This window comes from Prionailurus bengalensis, chromosome X, assembly GCF_016509475.1.
Source record: "Prionailurus bengalensis isolate Pbe53 chromosome X, Fcat_Pben_1.1_paternal_pri, whole genome shotgun sequence".
NCBI lineage: Eukaryota > Metazoa > Chordata > Mammalia > Carnivora > Felidae > Prionailurus > Prionailurus bengalensis.
Window position 1 is genome coordinate 66,714,177 of NC_057361.1, and position 24,423 is coordinate 66,738,599.

A 24,423-nucleotide genomic window follows, 5' to 3' on the forward strand; every position below is an offset into this window, starting at 1 on the left:
GAAAGAGTAATCCAAATATATCACTAAAGCAAATCAGTAAAACTTGAAAGATAAGAAAGGATCTTCAGAAACAGTCACAATTCAAGTAATAAAACAGCAATAAATACATGTCTACCAATAATTACTTTTATGTAATTATTATAAATGAACTAAATGTTCCAATCAAAAGACATAGAGTGACAGAATGCACATACCCACACACACACACACACACACACACACACACACACACACAAAAGGACCCATCTATATACTGCCTACAGGGAACTCATTTTAGACCTAAAGACACAGGCAGGTTGAAAGTAAGGGGAATAAAAAACATTTATCATGCAAATGAATGTGAAAAAAAAGCTGGAGCATCAATACTTATATCAGAAAATATAGATTTTATTTTATTCTTAAAAAGTGTTTATTTAATTTTGAGAGAGAAAGAGAGAAAACAAGCAAGGGGCAGACAGAAAGGAGGAGAGAGAGAATCCCGAGCAGGCTCCATGCTATCAGTGCAGAGACTGACATGGGACTCGAAGCCACGAACCATGAGATCATGACCTGAGCTGAAATCAAGAGCTGGACACTTAACCAAATGAGCCACCCAGGTACCCCCCAAAATATACATTTTATTTATTTATTTTTTCAATATATGAAGTTTATTGTCAAACTGGTTTCCACACAACACCCAGTGCTCATCCCAAAAGGTGCCCTCCTCAATACTCATCAGCCACCGTCTCCTCCCTCCCACCCCCCATCAACCCTCAGTTTGTTCTCAGTTTTTAAGAGTCTCTTATGCTTTGGCTCTCTTCCACTCTAACCTCTTTTTGTTTTTTTCCTTCCCCTCCCCCATGGGTTTCTGTTAAGTTTCTCAGGATCCAAACTCCACACACAAAAAACAAATAACCCAGTGAAGAAATGGGCAGAAAACATGAATAGACACTTCTCTAAAGAAGACATCCGGATGGCCAACAGGAACATGAAAAGATACTCAACGTCGCTCCTCATCAGGGAAATACAAATCAAAACCACACTCAGATATCACCTCACGCCAGTCAGAGTGGCTAAAATGAACAAATCAGGAGACTATAGATGTTGGAGAGGATGTGGAGAAACGGGAACCCTATTGCACTGTTGGTTGGAATGCAAATTGGTGCAGCCACTCTGGAAAACAGTGTGGAGGTTCCTCAAAAAATTAAAAATAGACCTACCCTATGACCCAGCAATAGCACTGCTAGGAATTTACCCAAGGGATACAGGAGTACTGATGCATAGGGGCACTTGTACCCCAATGTTTATAGCAGCACTCTCAACAATAGCCAAATTATGGAAAAATACACATTTTAAAACAAAAACTGTAACAAGAGACAAAGAAGGACTCTATAATAACAAAGGGGACAATCCAACAAGAAGATATAACAACTGTACCCAACATGGAAGCACTAAATACATAAAACAGTTAACAACAAACATAAAGAGACTAATGAGTTATAATACAATAATAGTAAAGGACATTAATATACCACTTACATCTGAATAGAAAATTAACAAACAAACAATGGTTGTGAATGACACAGTACACCAGGTAGACTTAATAGATATATTAAAACACTCCATCTTAAAACAGCAGAATACATATTCTTTTCAGGTGCACATGGAACATTCTCCAGAACAGATTACATGTTAGGCCAGAAGAAGAGCCTCAACAAATACTCAAGGAGATCAAAGTCATACCATGCATATCTTCTGATGACAATGATATGAAACGAGAAGTCAACCACAAGAAAAAATATGGAAAGACCACAAATACATGATGGTAAAATAACTCGCGATTAAAAAATGAGTGGGTTAACCAAGAAATGAAAGAGGAAGTCCAAAAGTACATGGAAACAATGAAAATGAAAACATAATGCTCCAAAAGCTTTGAGACACAGCAAAAGTGGTTTTAAGTGAGTTTATACCAATACAGAATCAACTCAAGAAGCAAGAAAAACCTCAAACAACCTAACCTTACACCTAAAGGACTGAGAAAAGGGACACCAAACAATACCTAAAGCCAACAGAAGTAAGGAACTAACAAAGATTAGAGCAGAAATAAATGATATAGAGACTAAACAGAACAGATCAATGAAATCAGGAGTTGGTTCTTTGAAAAAATAAATTCACAAACCTCGAGCCAGACTCATCAAAAAGCAAAAAAAGAAAAAGAACGCAAATAAAATTACAAAAGAAAGAGGAGAAATAATAACCACACCACAGAAATACAAACAATTTTAAGAGAATATTATGAAAAACTATATGCCAACACAATGGACAACCTAGAAGAAATAGATAACTTTCTAGAAACATATCACCTACCAAAATGAAAGTTGGAAGAAACAGAAAATGTGCCTAGACCAATTACCAACAAGGAGATTGAATCAGTAATCAAAAACTCCAAACGAACCAAAGTCCAGGACCAGAAAGCTTCACAGGTGAATTCTACCAAATATTTAAAGAGTTAATACCTATTCTTCTCAAACTATTCCATAAAATAAAGGAGGAAGGAGAACTTCCAAATTCATTCTATGAGCACAGCATTACCCAGATACCAAAGCCAGGTAGATACCACTAAAAAAGAAAACTACAGGCCAGTATGATGTTTGATGAATGTAGATGTAAAAATCCTCAGAATACTAGCAAACAATCCAACAATACATTAAAAAAAATTGCTCACCATGATTAAGTAGGATTTATTCCCAGTATACAAGGTTGGTTCAATATTCACAAACCAAACAATGTGATATATCACATCAATAAGAGAAAGAATAAAAACCATATGATCATTTCAATAGATGCAGAAAAAGTACTTGACAAAGTACAACATCTATTCATGATAAAGCCCTCAACGAAGCAAGTTTAGAGGGAACTTACTTCAACATAATAAAGACAATATATGAAAAACATCAGAGTCAATGAATGGAGAAAAACTGAGAGCTTTCCTCTTAGGGTTAGGAACTAGACAAGGATGTCCATTCTCACCACTGTTACTTAAGACGGTACTGAAATCCTAGCCACAGAAATTAAATAAAAATAGTAAAGGGCATGCAAATTGGTAAGAAAGAAGTTAAATGTTCATTATTTGCAGATGACATGATATTCTATATACAAGATCCTAAAAACTCTACCAATAGATCCTAAAAACTCTAGTAGTTTTACTAGAACTGATAAAATGAATTCAATAAAGTCACAGGACATAGAATCAATGTGCGAAAATCTGTTGCATTTGTATGTATTAATAATGATGTAGCAGAAAGAGAATTTAAGATAACAATGACATTTAAAATTATACCAAAAATGTTACCTAGGAATAAACCTAATAACAAAAGGTGAGAGACCTATACTCTAAAAAATATAAAACACTGATGACAGAAATTGAAGATGACACAAAGAGATGGAAAGACACCCATGGTTATGGATTAGAAGAACAAATATTTTGTGGTGCCTGGGTGGCTCAGTCGGTTGGGCGTCCGACTTCGGTTCAGGTCATGATCTCGTGGTTCGTGGGCTTGAGCCCCACATCAGGCTCTGTGCTGACAGCTCGGAGTCTGGAGCCTGTTTTAGATTCTCTCTCTGCTCCTCCCCTGCTCATCCTCTCTCTCTCTCTCCTTCTCTCTCTCTCTCTCAAAACTAAATAAACATTAAAAAAATTGTTAAAAAAGAACAAATATTTTTAAATGTGTATACTATCCAAAGCAATCTATACATTTAATGCAGTCCCTATCAAAATGTCAATAGCATTTTACACACAACTAGAACAAAAAGTCCTAAAATTTATATGGAACCACAAAAGACCCCAAATTATCAAAGCAATTTTGAAAAAGAAAATGAAAGAAGTATCACATTCCAGACTTAAAACTGTATTACAAAGCTGTAGTATTCAAAACAGTATGATGCTGGCACAAAAACAGACACAGAGATCAATGGAATTGAATACAAAATCCAGAAATGAACCCACAATTATATAGCATTTAATCTTTGAAAAGGCAGGAAAGATTATCCAATGGGAAAAGACTGTCTCCTCACCAAATTGTTTTGGGAAAACTGGACAGCAACATGCAAAAGAATGAAATTGGACCACTTTCTTACACCAAAAAAAAAAAAAAAGTCAAATGGATTAAAGACCTAAATATGAGACAGGAAACTATTAAAATCCTAGAAGAGAGCACAGGCAATAATTTTCCTGACATGAGCCATAGCAACATTTTTGTAGATATGTCTTCTAAGGCAAGGGAAATAAAACAAAAAGGAAACTATTGGGACTGCATCAAAATAAAAACTTCTGCATAGCAAAGGAAATAATCAACAAAACTAAAAGGTATCCAACTGCATGGGAGAAGATATGTGCCAAGGATGTATCAAAATAAAGAGTCAGTATCTAAAATATATAAAGAACTTACACAAGTTAACACCAAAAAAATCAAATAATCCAATTAATATATGCACTGAAGAAATAATTATATTTTCTCCAAATAATTAATTTCTCCAAATAATTAATTTTCTCCAAGAAGATACCCAGATAGCCGAGAGACACATGAAAAGATGTTCAACATCACTCATGATCAGGGAAATGCAAATCCAAACTACAATGAGATATCACTTCGCATCTATCAGAATGGCTAAAATCAAAAACACAAGAAACATGGAGAGGATGTAGAGAAAAACGAACCCTCTTGCGCTGTTGGTGGGAATACAAAATGGTACAGCCACTGTGAAAAACAGTATGGAGGTTCCTCAAAAAGTTAAAAATAGAGCAGCCCCCTAAGATCCAAGTATCCATGCTACTGGGTATTTACCCAAAAAACACAAAAACACCAATTCAAAGGGATACATGCACTCCTATGTTTGTAGCAGCATTATCCACAATAGCCAAATTATGGAAGCAGCACAGTGTCAATCGATAGATGAATGGATCAAGAAGTTATGGTGTGTGCACACACACACACACAGACACACAGACACACACAATATGGAATATTATTTAGTCATAAAAAAGTGAAATCCTGGGGCACCTGTGTGGCTCAGTCAGTTAAGCATCTGACTCTTGATTTTGAGTCAGGTCATGATCTCATAGTACGTGAGTCTGAGCCCCACACTGGGCTCTGTGCTGACAGTGTGGAACCTGCTTCCCTCTCTCTCTGCCCTTCCCCCACCTAAAAATAAATAAATAAACTTGAAAAAAAACCCACAAAATTCCAGCCATAAATATGCTCTAGAAAAATTGAAGTCCTTCCATTTGCAATGACATGGATGGAGCTAGAGAGTATAGCGTTAATTAAAATAAGTCAATCAGAGAAAGATAAATGCCGTATTATTTCATTCATATGTGGAATTTAAGAAAAAAAAAACAAACAGCAGAGGAAAAGGAGGGAGGAAAGCAGGGAGAGAAAGAGAGAGAGAGAGAGAGAGAGAGAGAGACAAGCCAGGAAACAAACTCTTTATAGAGAATAGACTGATGGTTATCAGAGGGGAGGTAGGTGGAGGAATGGGTGAAATACGTGATAGAGATTAAGGTGTGCACTTGTGATGAGCACTGTGTGATATATGGAATTGTTGTATCACTGTTTTGTATGCCTGAAACGAACATAACACTGTATGTTAAATATACTGGCATTAAAATAAAAAAGAAGAGTTGCTTTGACAGGGAATAGCATTATTTCACTGTCTTATTCTATCTTTACATCATGCATTATGCTTATCACTGCTTCCTCAACATCCTCCAAGACTGTTATTTAAACACTAAATAGTTTCACCAATGAGAAAAGCTTGACAGGTTAAAGTTAGTACATTTAATCATAACTAGAAGTCAAAACCATAAGCAACATGATCATATATATGTTTAGGGTTCTAAGGAAACAGGTCAATACATTCTCTGCTTGAGTATATGCCTGTTGTCCTAATCCATTTATCTGTGTTCAACTGACATAAAAATGTAAAAGTACTCTGGTAAGGTCAAAAGTAGTATGCAAATGGGACATCTGGGTGGCTCAGTAGGTTAAATGTCAGATTCTTGGTTTCAGCTCAGGTCATAATCTCATAGTTTGTGAGTTCGAGCCCCACATCAGGCTTTGTGCTGACAATGCAGAGATTGCTTGGTATTCTCTCTCTCTCCCTCTCTCTGCCCCTCCCACATCTCTCCCTCAAAATAAATAAAAAATAAAAGTTAAAAAAAGTAATATGCAAATGAAAATTAATAGAAGTATTAGGTACATACATTCTAACCTACTACAGAGTTTAGCAGGAAGTATATACCATAGAAAGAACAGTAGGAAGTATAACATTTTGCAAAATATTTTAAATTTAATTTTGGAGATAACATACCATTAGCCACATATCCCAGCTGTGGTATAAGTTGTTCATCTTTACAATTTTCCCGTCCTGGTACTAGTCTTTGGAATTTTGTAGGATGCGGATTGCCATCAACATCCACCAAGAATGGGGGAGGCATGAGGTGAGGAGCTTGTTGGGTCTGTTCATCCAGTACATAGTTGTTGGCATCACGGATAAGAGGTCGATAATCAGTGTGGAAGAACATCTGATCTGGAATCTTTATCACAGGTTTTAAGTATTTAACATGCACAGGGAATTAATTTTCATTCCTAAAGAACATGCACTTTTCAAACCAGATACTTTTTGCATTCCCTTATAGCCCTCTATTGCTATATGTTTCCTCTAGGTAGAAGTGAATCACCTGAATTGTAATCCTATCTTTTCTCCACAAAATCCTATAATCTGTATTAATTTCTGGCCCTATATCATATTTCTCCAATTAGCATATGAAGAACGAGAGCAATAACATAGTAGATAAAATTACATATTTTTATTTAAGTTGCAAATATCATACAAACCTTTATAACTATTTTTCTTTTTTTTCAAATATGAACTGATTAAGTATAATATAAATGGCAAAGCAGGTAAATACCAAATGCATCAAAAACACTCAAAGGTGATACAAGTATTGAGCTAAACTCAGTGATTCTGAGTTCTCTTCCAACTCCAAGAATCTATAATCTATTCCAAATTCATAGCTAGTAAAATATAAAGAACCAATTAAGTTAGTTTCTAAAGTATTTTAGCAAGATGGATAATAGGTAAAGTGGCCAAGGAAGAAAATGAACATTTGGTCACCAGCTATTTGTTTCCAATTTATGATAAGTAGAGAATGCAATCTGGTAAACTTGTTTTCCCATTACACCTGAAGGCCAGTACAGAGAATATGTTCTAAGTAAAAGGATTTCCTAATGAATTTTTATTTTTATTTTTAATTTTTTTAAAGTTTTTATTTATTTTTGACAGAGAGTGAGAGAGAGAGCACGAGCGTGAGCTGGAAAGGGGCAGAGAGAGAGAGACACAGAATCTGAAGCAGGCTCCAGGCTCTGAACTGTCAGCACAGAGCCTGATGTGGGGCTCGGACTCACAAATCGTGAGATCATAACCTGGGCCGAACTCAGATGCTACACCAACTGAGCCACCCAGGAGCCCCTATTTTTTAATTTTTTTAATGTTTATTTTTGAGAGAGAGAGAGAGAGAGAGAGAGAGAGAGAGAGAGAGAGAGAGAGAATCTGAAGCAGGCTCCAGGCTCTGAGCTGTCAGCACAGAGCCCAATGCGGAGCTCGAACTCAAGAACCATGAGATCATGACCTGAGCCGAAGTTGGACGCTCAACTGACTGAGCCACCCAGGCGCCCCCGCTAATGAATTTTTATATCTATGTCACCCTATATCTTAATAGTGATTCAAACTGTGAAGCCTTATGTTCTGGCAGTGATGAAAAATTTTACCAAGAAAAGTGACTTGGTTATTTCATATCTGTTGACATACAATGGCCCTTATTAACTAGAAGACTTCAAATAAAATTTATGAATGATATAATCCAAAATTATAGTGTATAACAAAAATTAAATAGACTAACCTTTTCATAGTATTTACTGCATCCAAAACCAAAAAGCAGCAAATGCCCATGAGAATCTGTGCAGGCAAAATGGTTTCCATCTGGTGAAAATTTACAATCAAACACTGCACCATGGCCTTGGCCTTCAATCTGAAAATTAGAGGAGTCACTTTAAGTCATTTTAAGAGGTGATTTTTCAAATAATAAGTAGGCAATAGATTCTTCTTCTTAATATCTTGGATTCTATAATGTACCAACATTCCAATGTACTCTCTGGCTTCTGCAGCCAGAATCCTACTGAAACAGTAAGGCTCTGTAAGATGTTAGGAAGAATCAAAATGCATTAGATGGCACCAAACATGACCAGCAATGTCGTATCTTAGAAGTACTAAATGAGTGACTGAGACACAACCAAAATGACAAAAATACTACCTCAGCAAATCTTAAATTGTAATGCAAGTAAGCCTTAAAATAACCTTCCTAAAATTAAAGCACACAAATCAATTTTACTAACAAAAGACAGAGGGTATTAACAGTCTAGAACTATACCAAGCCTCAAAAGTTGACAATGTAGAAATGTTTACTGAGAACTATTCTTCAGAGAGGAACAATAAATATGGAGGATATGAGTATTCCCATTACCATAGAAGGGTATTCTACTGGGAAAAGAGATAGCTCATCAGATTTTTCCAGGGTTTGTATGAAATATATCTTAACAGTAACTATACCTCCAATTCCACATTTGCCAGACAACTTCCTGATTACTAACTAAACCATAAGGGGTTTACCAGAGGCAGATACAATACAGTCACTGTTATGATATATACATTAGGATTATTGTTTAAATATTAACCTTTTTGTGATTTTGGCTAGTGTTAGCTCCAAAAGAGTTTCTAGAGTTTAGAGCTGGGCACAAGAATTTGGAAAACGCTAATGCCATGATAACAGAGTCATTCTGAAAGGTGTAATTCTCGACTGGCCTTACTCTCAGGTCTTGAGACATTCTCTAAGTTACTGTATGGATTTAAACACAGATGATAAGAGGTTCCTTGGCACTAAGTACACTTTAATTACCAAGCTGGCATATAAGAGATGTCCATTATAATATGGACTAAGCACAGATTTTCCTTACCATGTTAAAATAATTCCGAATTTTGGTCCCCCGGTCAAGGTCCCAAATAAAAATGTTCCCATCATGACCAGCTGAAAGTATAATCCTTTGATCAAATGGATGTGCTTCCAAAACAAATACTTCATCATCGTGTCCCTGTGATAAAAGCAATATTAAACATGAAAAGCAACACCGAGTATCTGGTTTATTCAGCCAAAAGGTCTCTGGAGTGTGCTATCAACCTGGTTCACGTGAATTTATGCACACGACAGTACTTACTACATGGGCACTACAAGAAATGGTTCTATTAGCGTTCCTTATATGTTTACGTGCTGATTTCAAAAAGTATTCAATAGAAGATGCAGAAAGGTGTTTAAAATGTAGTCCAAAAACAGTTACAGGTCATTACCAGGCCCCCGAAGTAGAATTCATATTTCTATGACTATTCTATTTAAAATACCAACAGAAAATGGGACAAACAGAATTTTTCACTAACACCCAATTCTGCAACAGAGATAACAGACAAACCTTCACTGTTCTTCATCCAGCATTCTATCCCTATTATTCAAATTGTATTTTGGAAGGCCCCGTGGTACATCAAACAAAAAAGCATAGTGATTCTGCCCTTTATCTACTTTATACTTGAAGGTTTCATTAATATGCCATCTGAAAAATGGGTTTACTGTTTTAAAAAAAGGTTTGAAAACCAATGCTCTCTGTATGTTTCCCTTACCAATGAATATCGGCATATTCAGATCAAGAGTCTGCAACTGTAGCCTGCCGGCCAAATCTAACCCCTAGCCATTTTTGTACACACAGCCTGTGAGATTAGAATGTTTTTTACATGTTTAAAAGGCTGTAAAACATCAAAGAATATGCAACAAAGACCATATGTGGCCTGCAAAGTCTAAAATACTTACTACTTGGCCTCTTAAAAAAATAGTTTGCCAACACCTAATTCAGATCATTTTTAAGAAGAATACATGATTAACAATAGGCTCCAAGTTTAGAAAAGCATGCATAATATCCTGAAGTTGCATTTCACTTAGAAAAACATCAGCATATTACACATCAAGAGCTTTTAGAAATCATCATATCTTATGACCTTAAAATGTGCATTTTATCCCAAATCATTGTACAAAAAATGGAATAATAGAGCATCCTACCATATTGCCATTATGGACAAAAATATAACTTACTGCAAAATAAATGCATACTGGCTCAAAATGTATAGGTAAAATCACATTACAATAAATATTGTCACAACTTAAAGTTTACCAAAACTCTTTTCCCAGTGACTACTAAAAAGTTACTTCTTTGTTATATGCTGAATAATCAACTTGATATAACAAAAACTTTCTAAGGTCCCTAAAAAGTAAACAATAAAATTTACTTTGTTAAACTCAAATGATAATGTTACAGTGATTTCCGTGTACACTGGGAAAGAGAAGCTTTTAAATAGGGGATTTTATTTGTTGGTCACATGCCTTAGGATAGGACATAGTCACTGGATCATAGGGAACAAAACCTAATCAAATTCAGTAATGTCTTAAGATATATCATCTGCCTTAAGGCACACTTCTATCTCCACCACTGCCACACAAATCCAAATCATCATCATGGCCAAGGCCCATCCTAAAGTCTACTCAGTCACTCTTATCTCCATTACAATCTATTTTCTATTCTGTTGCCAGAATTATAAAGGTATTTTTCAAAAGCAAAATTCACATGTCATTCCTTAGCTTTTAAACCTTTAAATGGTTTCCTATTGGTCTAGGAGAGATCCCATAAGACCTTAAGTACTCTGCCCCTGTCTATTTCTCCAGTCCTATCTGGTGACACTCTTTCTGTTCTCCATGCTCTAGCCAAAAATTGGCTTTCTTTCAACCCCCTTGTACCTCAAGACCTTTGAGTTCTTTACCCTCTGCCTATAAGGACCTCCCAACTTCCTCACATACATAATTTATCAAATATTTATTGATACTGTACCATACTGAGACAGAAAATAAACAAAATATAATAAGTAAATATCAGGTAGTGATAAATGCCATGATGAAAATAAAGGTGACTGAATAAGACAAAGACTGGAAGGCTACTCTAGATTGTTTGATCAGGGAAGGCCTTGTGAAGGAGGTGACATTTAGGCTGAGACCTGGGTAATTTCTACATATCTTTCAAGTCTTAACCCAAATTTTACTTCCTCAAGAAGCTTTCCTCCTAGACCAGGTTTGGTCACCCTATTAGAAACTTGCACTGTATTTTGTACTTTTCTTTCTTAACATTTAATTAAAAATTTTTTGTTTTTGTTGTCATTTTTTTCTTAATAGGCTGTAAATTCTAGGATGACAGGGACTCTTTAATTTACTATTTATTCATAACATCTAACTCAGCTGCTGGCACATAGTAGATGCTCAGTAAGTACTTGCAGAATGGAAGAACTTTACCCCACACATTAAGACCCTGATAAATTAAAGAAAAAATTTTAATATTTATTTATTTTTGAGAGAGAGAGAAAGGGAGACAGCTCAAGTGGGGGAAGGGCAGACAAAGAGGGAGACACAGAATCTGAAGCAGGCTCCAGGCTCTGAGCTGTCAGCACAGAGCCCGATGCAGGGCTCGAACTCACGAACAGTGAGCTGAAGTCGAATGCTTAACCCACTGAGCTGAAGTCGAATGCTTAACCCACTGAGCCACCTAGGCACCCCAACCCTGATAAATTTTTAAAAAATTTTTTTAATGTTTACTTATTTTTGACAGAGAGACAGAACATGAGCAGCGGAGGCGCAGAGAGAGGGAGACAGAATCCAAAGCAGGCTCCAGGCTCTGAGCTGTCAGCACAGAGCCCGACGTGGGGTTCAAACTCACAGACTGCAAGATCACGACCTGAGCCGAAGTCGGACGCTCAACCGACTGAGCCACCTAGGCGCCCCACAGACCCTGATAAATTTTTAACATAGAAAATATAAATATCAAAACTAAACAGATTTGATTGTAATAAGGAATAAAAATAGTCCATTCTAAAATTTTTTTCACTAAAATTCACTGAAGACAGATGACCCATGAGCCCATGGGAATAGTACCATTAAACAGAACTCTAAATTAAGGTACTTATTAAGACAGGATTTTACACAGATTTGAAAACCAGTAGCTATAACCTGAACTTTGAAATTGGGAATTTTAGACATATGGACTTGTGCTGTCTAATACTATAGCCACTAGCCACATGTAGCTATTAAGCATCTGAAATATGGCTAGTCCAAATTGAGATGTTCTTTAAGTATACAATAAAACACTAGATTTCAAAGATTTAGTATTTTTTAATGTTTATTTATTTTGAGAGAGGCAGAGAGGGAGAGAGAGAGAATCCCAAGCAGGCTCCATGCTCAATGCAGACCCTGACATGGGGTTGATCTCATGACCATGAGATCATGACCTGAGCCAAAATCAAGAGTTGGAGGCCTAACTGATGGAGCCACCCAGAAGCCCCCAAATATTTAGTATTTTTAAATGTAAAATATTTAATTAATAATTTTTATATTAATTACATGTTGAAATGCTACTATTTTGGATCTACCAGGTTAAATAAAATATGTTATTAAAATTAATTTCACCTGTTGTGCTTTACTTTTTCTGTTGCAGCTACTAGAAAAATTAATATTACATATGTGGCTCACATTATATTTCTATTGGATCATGCTGCATAGACAAACATTTCTTAATAAGAAAACAGTATACATTTTTCTACACATATTAACAGAAACTTGTATCAGGGAATAGGGAAAAGCAAAAGGGGTAAAGAATTGGTTAAACATTAAAAAAAAAAGAATCTAAAACTCCACTAACACAGTTTTAGGGTTTTATTTAGAAAAGAGACTTTGGAGTTATATGGAAATCCTCCCTAAATTAAACACATTCTTTAGAAACCTCAGATATATATAATATTATAGATAATATTATTATATTATTACCTTACTATAGATAAGATTATCTCAAATAGGAGTCAAATAAAGATGATAACCATGGCATACTACAAAGCAAAGTGAGTCACAAGAATTAGATTCTAGTCCCTATCATTTACTACTTTGTACATTATATGGGAATCACTTGGCCTTTGTCCTTCAAGTATTTATGAACTGATAATTGAAGCAGATAGGAAAAAAGCTTTTAAGTGGCATTTAACCTGAAGTGTACATGATAAACCAACAAGCCTGCCCATGTGATTTCTGTTATTAATCCCATCAACTTTTCATGTCACAAATATTGCAGCCTTTTACAACAACAAATACATTTTTTAAAAGAGGCAAAGCCACCTTTTCCCTCCTACTTCTTCCTCTTACCTCTACTTCTTGCATAAACTAAACCCTGAAGGCAAAATATAAAGGATACCCTTGTCAAAATAAAGTAGGCTCTACCCCGAAAATAGTAACAACAAAAATCCCAACTCATACTAAAAGCAAAATAACTCACATATCTTTGACTGCATTTAACAAAATAAATAATTATAAGACCTCAAAAGGATTTTGAAAAGTTTTTGTATCTGCTTTTAGCAGCTATACCATGTGCCATCCTTATTTTGCAGAGGTGGCTGAAATAATTGCTTCCCTGATAGTAAGTCACAGAAAGTAAACTAAAACTTAAATTTCCTGTCTTCTAGAATAACGCCCTTTTGATCATTGTAATTATTCCAAGAATACTTACAGATAAAGTATGAAGAAGTTGCCCTGTGACAGAATTCCATACTTTCAAAAGGAAATTGTTCACTGCAGTAATAACTGTGGTGTCATAGCGATCCCAGGCCACCATAGTCACTTTAAGTTTAGTGACCTTGTCTTCTCCAGATGGCAAATTATTCCTAAGTAAAATAATTTTCAATTTTCAATATTCATACATTGTAAATTATTAACAAAGGTACATCTAAAATAGCAAATTATGAAAAAAAAATCTCTTCAGGAGCTTGCAAATTTTTAGTTTAAAAATCCTAAACTAAAAATACTTTTAAGTACTCACAAAATAAAATAATAAAAGTATTTAAATAGGGCAATACCCATAGCTTATTTTAGGGAAAAAAAAGACACAAAATGACAAAAAAAAATCGTAGTTAGTTACACAAGGACAAAAGTGAAACTAGAAAAAAACATCTACAAATTCCTTGAAAAATGAAATACAAAGTCATGTTGCCTACCAGAAAACATGAAGAAAAATATAATGGACATTTTATTACCTTAAATAATAAATGTTTGAAACTAATAGGCCTTATTAAAAAGCAGCAAAAAAATTCATTAACTTTTGATTTAACTGAATATGACATGAATAGCTGGCTATGACTACAATGTAAGTTCTATATTGTTATTAATGGAAGACAGTTAATTTCAGAGTTATACCATATAGAAACTGTAATGTTCTAAAGAGGTAATTATGTATCTTCCAATCAACAGGACAGATGATTAAAAACAATGCTGATTAAGTGTATTTATAATGTCCAGTGGGAATGCTAACAATATCAAACATTATAAAGGTATCCTCAGTAAGACAGTTAAATTTATGATTTAATTAATAATTTTTATATTAATTACATAAATAAATGTTGACATTTAATAGGGACAACCCTCAAAGTAGAAAGTAGTATAGATAGATATAAAAAATTACCTATAGAAAATTAAGGCAGAAAATAACTCTGGGCATTAGTAGAGCAGAGATCTTTGGGTCACAAGGGACCAGAATTTTGAATGACTCAGCAATGTTCCTATCATCCAGTCTGTCAATCAATAGCAAAAGGTAATTTACTTAGAGACTAAATACAGATGCAAACTTCAGGTCCATCAGTTAACTCCTAACTATTTATTAATCTAAAAAGATATTTTAATTATTAAATATAATTCAGTAATGTAACAGATACTATAACCATATGAGAACTACTGAAATATCTAACATCCAATCTTACCCAGTCATTTTAGTAGCCATATCTAGCACTATACTCTTCCATTCTTGTTGCTGATATTGCCAAATTCTTGCTGTTCCATCTCTACTTCCACTAACAAATCTTAAACTGCAAAGAAACAGTTAAAATACCTTTATTATATTCTTCCAAAATAGAAATCCCTTTTTTCTAATTATGAAAGTAATACATTCATCCCCATACACTCCTAGGAGGAATGAAAATGATACACTTTGGAAAACAATTTGGCAGTTTCTCAAAATGATAAACACAGTCACCATGTAACTCAACAATTCTACTCCCAGGTAAAAATCCAAGAGAAATGACACATAAGTCCACATAAAAACTTGTACATGAATATCCATGGCATTATTCATCATAAGCCAAAAAGTGGAAACAACCCAAATGTCCATCAACTAATAAAGAGATAAACAAACTGTGGTATCCATACAATCAAATAGTATTCAGCAATAAAAATAAATGAAATAATGATACATGTTGCAACATGGTTGAATCTTGAAAACATTACGCTAAGTCAAAGAAGTCAGTCACCAAAGACTACATATTGTATAATTCAACTTATATAAAATTTCCAGAATAGACGAATCTATAAAGATAAAAAGTGGATTAATGGTTGCCCAGAGTTAAGGGTAGGGGTGTAAAGAGGTTGGGGAATGATAACTAAAGGGTATGGGAATTTTGGGGGTGCTAAAAATGTTCTAAAATTGATGGTGGTGAAGGTTATACAACCCTGTGAATACACTAAAAACCACTGAAATTATGCTATATGCATTAAATCTCAATAAACTTACAAAAATACATTCATTCATACACCCATAATTCTATCATTGTTCATACTTTCATTTCTATTCTTCTAGACTCTATTACAGGCATACATAAACACATATATTTCCCCCTATAGGAAACAGAATTGTACTATATATTTTATGTTTTTCCCCAACTTAAGTGTTATTTCATAGACACATTTCTAGGTTTACAAATATAAAACTCCCATCACTTTTAATAAGAGTTCAACTATATGGATGTATCAATTTAATTTAATCAGTCCCTAATGATATTTATACTACTTCCATTCGTCACCATAATAAATAAGCTTGTAATGAATATCTCTATACATATTTTATACAATCTTATACATATCTTTGCTGAATCAAATGGTAGAAACATTTTTAAAGTTTTTGACAAATTATTTCCCTAAAAAATTTTTTTAACAATTTACAATCTCATCAAAAGTTGTGGGAGACTGAGTGTCCATTTTCCCTAAACCCTTGGCAATACTTGGTGCTAACATTCTTCATTATCCTGTCATTGTGAAAGAAAAAAACGTTACTTTTATTCTAAACTGTATCTTTAATTATTTTTAAAATAAAATTGGACATCTTTTGTTTATTGTCCACATAACTAATAAAGATAAAATAATGTTTGTCCTTTAAGGAAAAGGCAAAGAATTAAAAACTTCAGTTTCCTCTAGCATGAAAGAATCATAGCTATACAAACCTTCAAATGTATAACTCAGTATAGTGCAATAAGCCAACCCCAAAAAATTATTTGAAGGTTTTTTTCATTCCTAATATAAACTTCAGTCTATGTGGACCATCATTATTTTACTCTCACATTTAATAAAGATGAACAAATTCATCACAGTAATCACCCATTGTCTGAAAAATATTTACAAATAAAACATGGTCAAAAAAATTAAAAAATAAAAATAAAATAAAAATAAAACATGGTCACCCACATACAGTCCTTGTAGAAATATATGGATACAAATTTATGTTAAGTAGTTACATTTTTAAATCTATTCTAGGTCAATTTTTAGACTAGGGCAAAAGATAATCATATTTTTGGTATCAAATATTTGAGAGCATGTACAAATACCTGTATATAATTTCTGAGTTTCAGACACAGAAAATATGCATCATATGAGTAGTAGAGATAATAAGTAATACAGATTTTCAGAGGAAGACTATATGGCTAAAATCTGGAGCAGTCAGAAAAGGCTTCAGGTAGAGCATGAACCTTAAAAGGAAGATAGGACTTAGGCAAGAAGAGAAAGGGACTGGAGGGAGAAGAAAAATAGAGTGAAGGATACGGAAAGGGAGAGGGAGGCTGTAGGAGACGAAGAGAAAGAGTGAGGGGGAGTAGGGGATGATATTTCTGGGTAAGAATGGTGTGCAGTAAAGCATAAGCAAAGAAATGAATGAGAGAATAGACAGAGAAGACAGACAGAAATACACAGGTATAGATGTGGAATGTAACAGAAGCAATGGTTAAGTCAGTTAGGCTAGATGTAAATATTTACATGGGAATAGTAAATGAGTAAAGAATGTAAGGTCTAAGTCAAATTATAGAAAGTTCGGAATTCGATGCTAAGACATTTGAATTCTATTCTATAGACAAAGAGAAAACACTAAAGATTTCTGAACAGAGCAATGTGGATCTGGCAGAAATGGACAGGATATATTTAGAAAGGAGAAGAAAACTGAAAGTAATGGGTCAAATAATAGAATCCTTGACTGAGGTGAGTGATAACAGAAATGGAAAAATAAAATAAACAAAAAAGAAGCCAGTCAGAAAGGAAGAACTGATTAAGTATGGCTACTACTTGGACAGCTGTTTAAAAGAGATGGGGTAACAATGTCATCAAAAATAGACAAGGGTTTTCATCTTATGAAACTGAACAGAAATAAAGTATTATAGCAGAGGGTGCTACTTCTGAAGGAATAGAGGTAAAATATATCAAAACTCTGTTTACACAGATATGCACTACATAGTTACCTGTCTCCATTGTTACAGAACTGAACAGCAACAACTTTGTCCTAAGACATAAAACAACAGATTTTTGGTTAGAGTTAATTTATTTGTAAAATGAATAAAGTACTCTCCCCTTCAAATTCACATACAAAAGCATCATGAAGTCGAATTTTCAATGCTATGATTTTCTTGGGAAAAAAACCCAATTTTCTTTTAAAAAATTAATGAAGGCTAAACCAATGCATTAACTGAGGAGGAATACTTACTAGCAGTAATTTGAGACAAACCAGACATAAGCAAAAGCTGTTTCTAAATCATAATCTCAAGAGACAGTTTTGAATAGATATTAGTTTATTATGTCTCCCATAATAAGACAGCCCACTAACCTAAAATGCCACCTTAAAATAGCTGATTTAATAGTTAACTAAATCTCCCTCTTAAATTTTTTTTACTTTCAGAAAATAAATCAGCCATTTCCTGTTTCTCACATGGTTCATTCAATTATTTCACAAAGGATTCATCCGCTTGTAGGTACTATATATACTTCTGCTTGAGTCTTCTTTTATAATGACTAAGTTATACTTTTATGATATAATGTGTATTGTAGTGATGAGAAGATTAAAGTGTAAGCCAGAATGTGCATCTTCCTTCTCTTTATTCCTTGATAATAAAGCTAAAATGTACCCTCAAACGTTGAGCACATTTTCACAAACCACTCCGTGGCTTAACTGCATTTGAATTTTTAATAAAAAGCTCAGATATTAAATGTCTTTATATTTAATTACTTTTCATTTTAAAAAATTATTAAACTGTCTTCATATGTTCAGAGGTAGCCATGATTCATACTGCTCTATGATTTCACTGTAGTATTTATCTGACAGATTCTGGATTCTCACTGCCCTTTGCAATAACTGGTATTAGATGTTCTGAAAGGACATCTTATTTTTAATGACCAACAACAGCCACTGGATTCAAAAAAAAAAGAATGACTAACAACAGCCACTGACTTCGACAGGGAGAATTTAGATTTCTTGACTTTCTCTTAGCTGGACCGCTATAAAAAAAAACTCCACAAAACTCTAATAATCAACTTTTCTTCATCTCATCCCCACTGAATTCTTGCCCATTGTTTTCACTACCTCCTTCTCACTGAGCTCCCAATAAACCTGACTGCCTTTGTATATATAACCTACTTAGATGGTAATTATAAAGATGCCTTTGTATACTCTAGTACAAATGTATTTCTCCCACTGGATAGTCTCAGATTGTGATCTTTATGGATTTCTTAAGTTTTTCTCTTTCATAATTTGAGTAATATTCTAGGACTTTAGCATCTAGGAATAAGTTACAGCAAGGTAAGAGCTCACCTTGGCTCAGTAACTGTTCATAAGTAACTGTTCAAGTATGTTTATGGGATGGGACAAAATCAGGAAGTTGTTTCTAAAAGCTGAAGGAGAAGGTTTCTAGTGTCTCTTTTACTGCAAATTTCAGGAACATGATTGATTTTGTAACTCACAAAGTATCCTTTCCTAAAAGTCATCATTCAGGGAAATTGTGCGCATTTTATTGATGTGCACTAATACTATTGAAAATGAAAGGTCAACAGTACTAAGAATAGTAACCTTAAGAATTGCAAAGCTGAGTGCTTTCAATTGCTGACTATATCGCTTTGACAATGAGGTACGTGAGATACACAGTAAGCTGAAAAACAAGTACTCCCATATACCACAGGAAATAATTATCTAGAGAAAAAGGTAATGAAAGAAAGAGGAGTTAGAGATGAAAGGTACATAGGTATATGAAAAAACAGTACTGGTTCCAAGCTTCCTGAAAAGGAAAGTGGAAATAGCTTGAGTGGACAAGTTCCAGTCATCAATGGCTGTCACCCACGGATAAAGCTGTTCCCTGCTGTTATTAATAACTGAGTAGGATTAGATTTCAGGAGTCTTTGATAGCACTCTGCAACAATCATACTAAAATCGACAGGCTAAATTAGTAAATTAATTTTTCCTAAGATATACTTAATATGTCTTTTGCTTATTTTTTTGGTGTAAATTGGCATATAGATAGCATCATATAAGTTTCAGCTGTAAAATATTATAACTTGATATTTATATATACTACAAAGTGATCACCACCATAAATCTAGTTACCATCCATCAACATACATTTGAGCACTGTCACCCATCCCCCAACACCCTTTTCCCTCTGGTAACCACCAAACTCTGTATCTATGAGTTTATTTTTGTTTAGTTTTGTTTGTTCCTTTGTTTTGTTACTTTAGAATTCACACATACTGAAATCATGTTATTTGCCTTACTCCGTCAGATTTTTCACTTGGCATAATATCCTTAAGGTCCATCCATATTGTCGCAAATGGCAAGATTTCCTTCTATGTGGCTGAGTGGTATTCTAGTGTGTGCGTGTATGTGGTGTGTGTGTGCATGCAAGTGCAACACATCTTTATCCATTCATCCATGGATGGACACTTAGGTTGTTTGCACTTTCTGGCTACTATAAATAATGTTGCGATGAACATAGGGGTGCATATATCTTCTTGAATTAGTGTTTTTATATTCATCAATAAATACTCAGAACTGGGGCGTCTGGGTGGCTTAGTCGGTTAAGCGTCCAACTTCGGCTCAAGTCATGATCTTGTGGTTCGTGGGTTCGAGCCCCACATGGGGCTTTGCACTTACAGCTCAGAGCCTGGAGTCTGTTTCAGATTCTGTGTCTCCCTCTCTTTCTGCTCCTCCCCTGTTTGCACTCTGTCTCTCTCTCTCTCAAAATTAAATAAACATTAAAAAATTTTAAATAAATACTCAGAAGTGGACTATTTAGATCATATGGTAGTTCTATTTTTAATTTTTTGACAAATATCCATATTGCTTTCCATAGTGGCTACAGCAATTTACATTCCCACCAATAGTGTATGAGAGTACCCTTTCCTCCACATCTTCTCCAACACTTATTATTGTTTGTCTTTCTGATAACATCCATTCTACTAGGTTTGAGGTGATATCTCATTGCAGTTTTCATTTGCACTTACCTGATAATTAGTGATGTTGAACATGTTTTCATGTGATTGTTGGCCATATATATGTCTTCTTTAGAAAAAATATTTATTTAGTTCCTCTGCCCAGTTTTATTTGGGTTGATTTTTTATTGTTGGGTTATATGACTTTATATATTTTGGATATTAACCCCTTAGCGGATATATGATTTATAAATATCTTTTCCCATTTAGTGGGTTGCCTTTTTGTTTTACTAATGTTTTCCTTCACTGTGCAGTAGCTTTTTAAGATGTAGTCCTATTTGCTTATTTTTGCTTTTGTCTCCCTTCCCTACAGACCCAGATTTACAAAAAAGTTCACTAAGACAAATGCCAAGGACCTTACCAATGTTGGGAAAGTCATCAAAAAGATGTGAATGCCAGTTGACCTGTGAGCTGGACCCCAGGCGATTGGAGGGTCCTCACCTCCTTCCATATCCTTGGAATATGGGTTCCCACTCCCAGAGGCTATTCCAAGGACAAAGCCTTGAGATTATGATGTGTTATTGAGAACATCTGCACAGTATACTTGAGTGAACACAGTTACGGCTTCTTTATAAACTTTTAAGATTTGGCGGGCAGGCACAAAGATCCATTTGTCTTGCTGCCACCCAAGACAAGCCTCATGTGTAAATTTTGTTTGCTTATTAAAATTGCCACCTACCAACCTAGAGTGGCCTACCTCTTTCTTTGGTCTTTCTCTGCCCTCTGGGTTATATGGGCCAGTTTCAGATTAAATCCAAGAAGCTCCCAAGAAGGTTATAAACTGGAAATTGGCAAGCCAGACAGGAGACCAAAGAAATGGGCCTTGGGAATGAGGCATCTGCAGTAAATATACCAAATCAGCCATCAACTTCTGTGGGAGGAAGGTGCCTATATGTTAGATACTTTTGGACTACTGCATGAGTATGGGGATACCCAGAAAATGCCACCCAGTGTAATGTACTTGTTGGAGGAAATGCACATACCACATTGAGGTAGAGAAGGGAAACACGTGGTTGCCACAGTGGGTCTCTACTGTGAGTAGTTCAGCTAGCTACCAATGCCCAACTAGAGGCTGAAGCTCAAGTTAGAAAGTTAGTACAGCTGAGGTTAGAAATGGACATACAAGTGTCCACTACTCTGCTAGCTCTGGGGCTGGCAGCCAAGATGGAAGAGCAGAATAATAAATTAAATACTTTAGTGTGCTTTTTGCAAAGCAAGGAGGGTGCAAGCTGCCATGTGTTAAGATATGAGAACTTACAACAGAGCCTGATTAGGATGCTAAGAGGTGGAAACTTGGAGAAAATGATGCAAATGAAGAGGAGGATGTTGTGGTAATTGGTGAGGAAACAGATAAAATGCCCCATACCATTTCACCCCTAATCTTAAATAGCAATTGCCCCAAAACTCCTAGGAAAAAACTTAACATCTTTCTTTTTCCCTTGAAGTTTATAAATCTTATCATGTCTTTGAAACATCAACACCCCTGGAGATAACCAAAACACTGCCAGAAAAAAATAATACAGACTGCTATAGTTCTCTCGTCAACTGCATTATGATGAACTCTCATCAAATCAAATGGCCATTTTTAAGTCTTCTGTCATTTGCAGTTGCTGTTTTGCTCTGATGCTTTGCAAAAAATGTCCCTACAAAAGTGCTTCATCTTCAAGAAAACTCACGGAAAAGACTTTGACAGGTTTCTGATAACTAAGATTAAACCTTCATTTTGGAGATAATAATGAACCTTTCAAGTGTTCCCCCAAGGCTACATGCATAGCCATAAAGTATGTCATAGGATGGAGGTAGCTGGGGACCTATTGCTGTTCTCCTTCTCCCATCAGCAAAATGGGTCCATTACATTGATAATATCATGTTAACATATAAAGATTTACCTCTGCTGCAGGACACCTGCAGGCTTTGCTCAGGAACATCTGTGAGGAAGAAGATGGGCAATGAACCCGAAGAAAATTTAAGGCCCAGACACTGCCATAAAGTTTTGGGTGTCATCTGGTCAGCTAAGACCCATAAATCTGTAACTGAAAAGGTGCAAACCTAACCAACCCCTAAGAATGTAAAAGAGGTGTAATCCTTTATAGGGATTTTGGGGGTTTGGAAGACATTTAATCTGCACCTGGCATAGTACTCCCCATTCCTTACGCTGCCTAGTAAAGAATGGACACATATGGGATTGGGGACCACAGCAGCAAGCTGCCTCTTGAGAAGGCAAAAATACTAATAAAACAGATTAAAACCCTGGGCATCTCCTACGCAGCACTACCATTTGAGTTAAATATGTCTATGACTCCAAACGATGGCAGAGATAACAAAAGGGGAGGATGGCCCTGGGATTTTGGTTCCAGCTCCAGAAGTGGGTAAAGCCCCAATATACCTCATAGAATAATAGCTCCTAGCAATGTACATAGTGCTCCTCCAGGTAAAGCCTCTCACATAGCAGTCAGGACAGCAGCGAGTGCACTTAGCTCAGAGTGGTCTTGGCTGCTGATCACTCATGAGCCCTGGCCATTAGCCCTTTGTACTGTTAATTAGGCTATTCTACAGGGATTAAATTTAAGGCCTGAACAATGGGAAGCTGAGGGGCAGATGACCATTAAAAAGTCCTTGTGGGGTCAAGATATATATAAAATGACATTTGGGTCCATCTACAAGAGGCTGAAGTGATTCTCACTGTTTTTCATGCCCTAGCTCTTAAGACACAGACACCCCTTGGCAATCAAGAAGCTGATGCCCCAGCTCTGGAATAAGCCTTAGCTACTGACCTTTTCAGTAGTGATAGCAGATTGGGTACATAAAAAGAGTGGCTCCCACAATGCCCAAGTATGATAGCATACTGTCAAGGATGCCAGAGACTATCCTCAGAGTCCAGTGACTTGGTTAAAGAAATAAGCGCATGTTGTGTGTTCCAAACAAACCCAAGGCAACTGCCAAAAGACTTGGGCCATCCAATGGAGTTTGCAACCTGTGAGAAACTGGAAAATTGACTATATTGCCCTCCTTTGAGTGAGGGTTGTAAATATGCCTTGGTTTATGTAGACACTGCATCTGGCCTAACCCAAGCTTTTCCCTGCCACCATGTAAACCAGGCTGCCATGATTAGGAGATTATAAAAAAAAAAAAATGAGTACCATATATGAATACCTTCACCAAACACATAACAATCAGAAGTCACATTTCAAAGGCCATGTTGTGCAAGACTGAACAATAAAATATGACATTAAACAAAGGTTCCATCTTCCCTATAACCAACAAACAGCAGGGTTGGTAGAAAGGAAAATGGAATATTTAAAACAGCAAATTAGATACTTAACAGGCAAGACCACCCTGACCAACCAATCTAAAATACTGTCCTAGGCTTTAACATATTTAAGTGACCAACCAGTAGGGCCTATTGCCCCACATGTCAGACTAGAGATCCCTGCCTAGGCACCTGATATGTAAAGATACAGAAGTTTCGGGAAACAGCCATTGCCCCAAATCTCACAGTGGATCAACACACTATGCTGTGGAAAACACCAAGCCCCATCATTACTGAAAAATAAATTATCTACCAGAATTTACAATGCAATGTCCTATGAGATAGGTGACTTACTTCACACCCTGGGGTGAAGAATTACTCAACTTCCACTAACATC

At 35.5% G+C, this 24,423-nt stretch overlaps 1 protein-coding gene across 3 annotated transcripts in view; it reads right to left on the minus strand.

Annotated features, from left to right (window-relative positions):
* The window catches only part of BRWD3 (bromodomain and WD repeat domain containing 3), a 234,360-nt gene that overhangs the window by 102,757 nt on the left and 107,180 nt on the right, over positions 1 to 24,423 (minus strand). For all 3 annotated transcript variants that reach the window (XM_043570815.1, XM_043570814.1, XM_043570816.1), the window contains exons 12-17: positions 17,764 to 17,804; positions 14,971 to 15,075; positions 13,728 to 13,881; positions 9,051 to 9,185; positions 7,940 to 8,068; positions 6,349 to 6,574 (exon numbers count right to left, since the gene is read on the minus strand). In XM_043570815.1, coding sequence (XP_043426750.1) covers positions 6,349 to 6,574; positions 7,940 to 8,068; positions 9,051 to 9,185; positions 13,728 to 13,881; positions 14,971 to 15,075; positions 17,764 to 17,804 — 790 coding nt within the window. The remainder of the gene's footprint in view (positions 1 to 6,348; positions 6,575 to 7,939; positions 8,069 to 9,050; positions 9,186 to 13,727; positions 13,882 to 14,970; positions 15,076 to 17,763; positions 17,805 to 24,423) is intronic.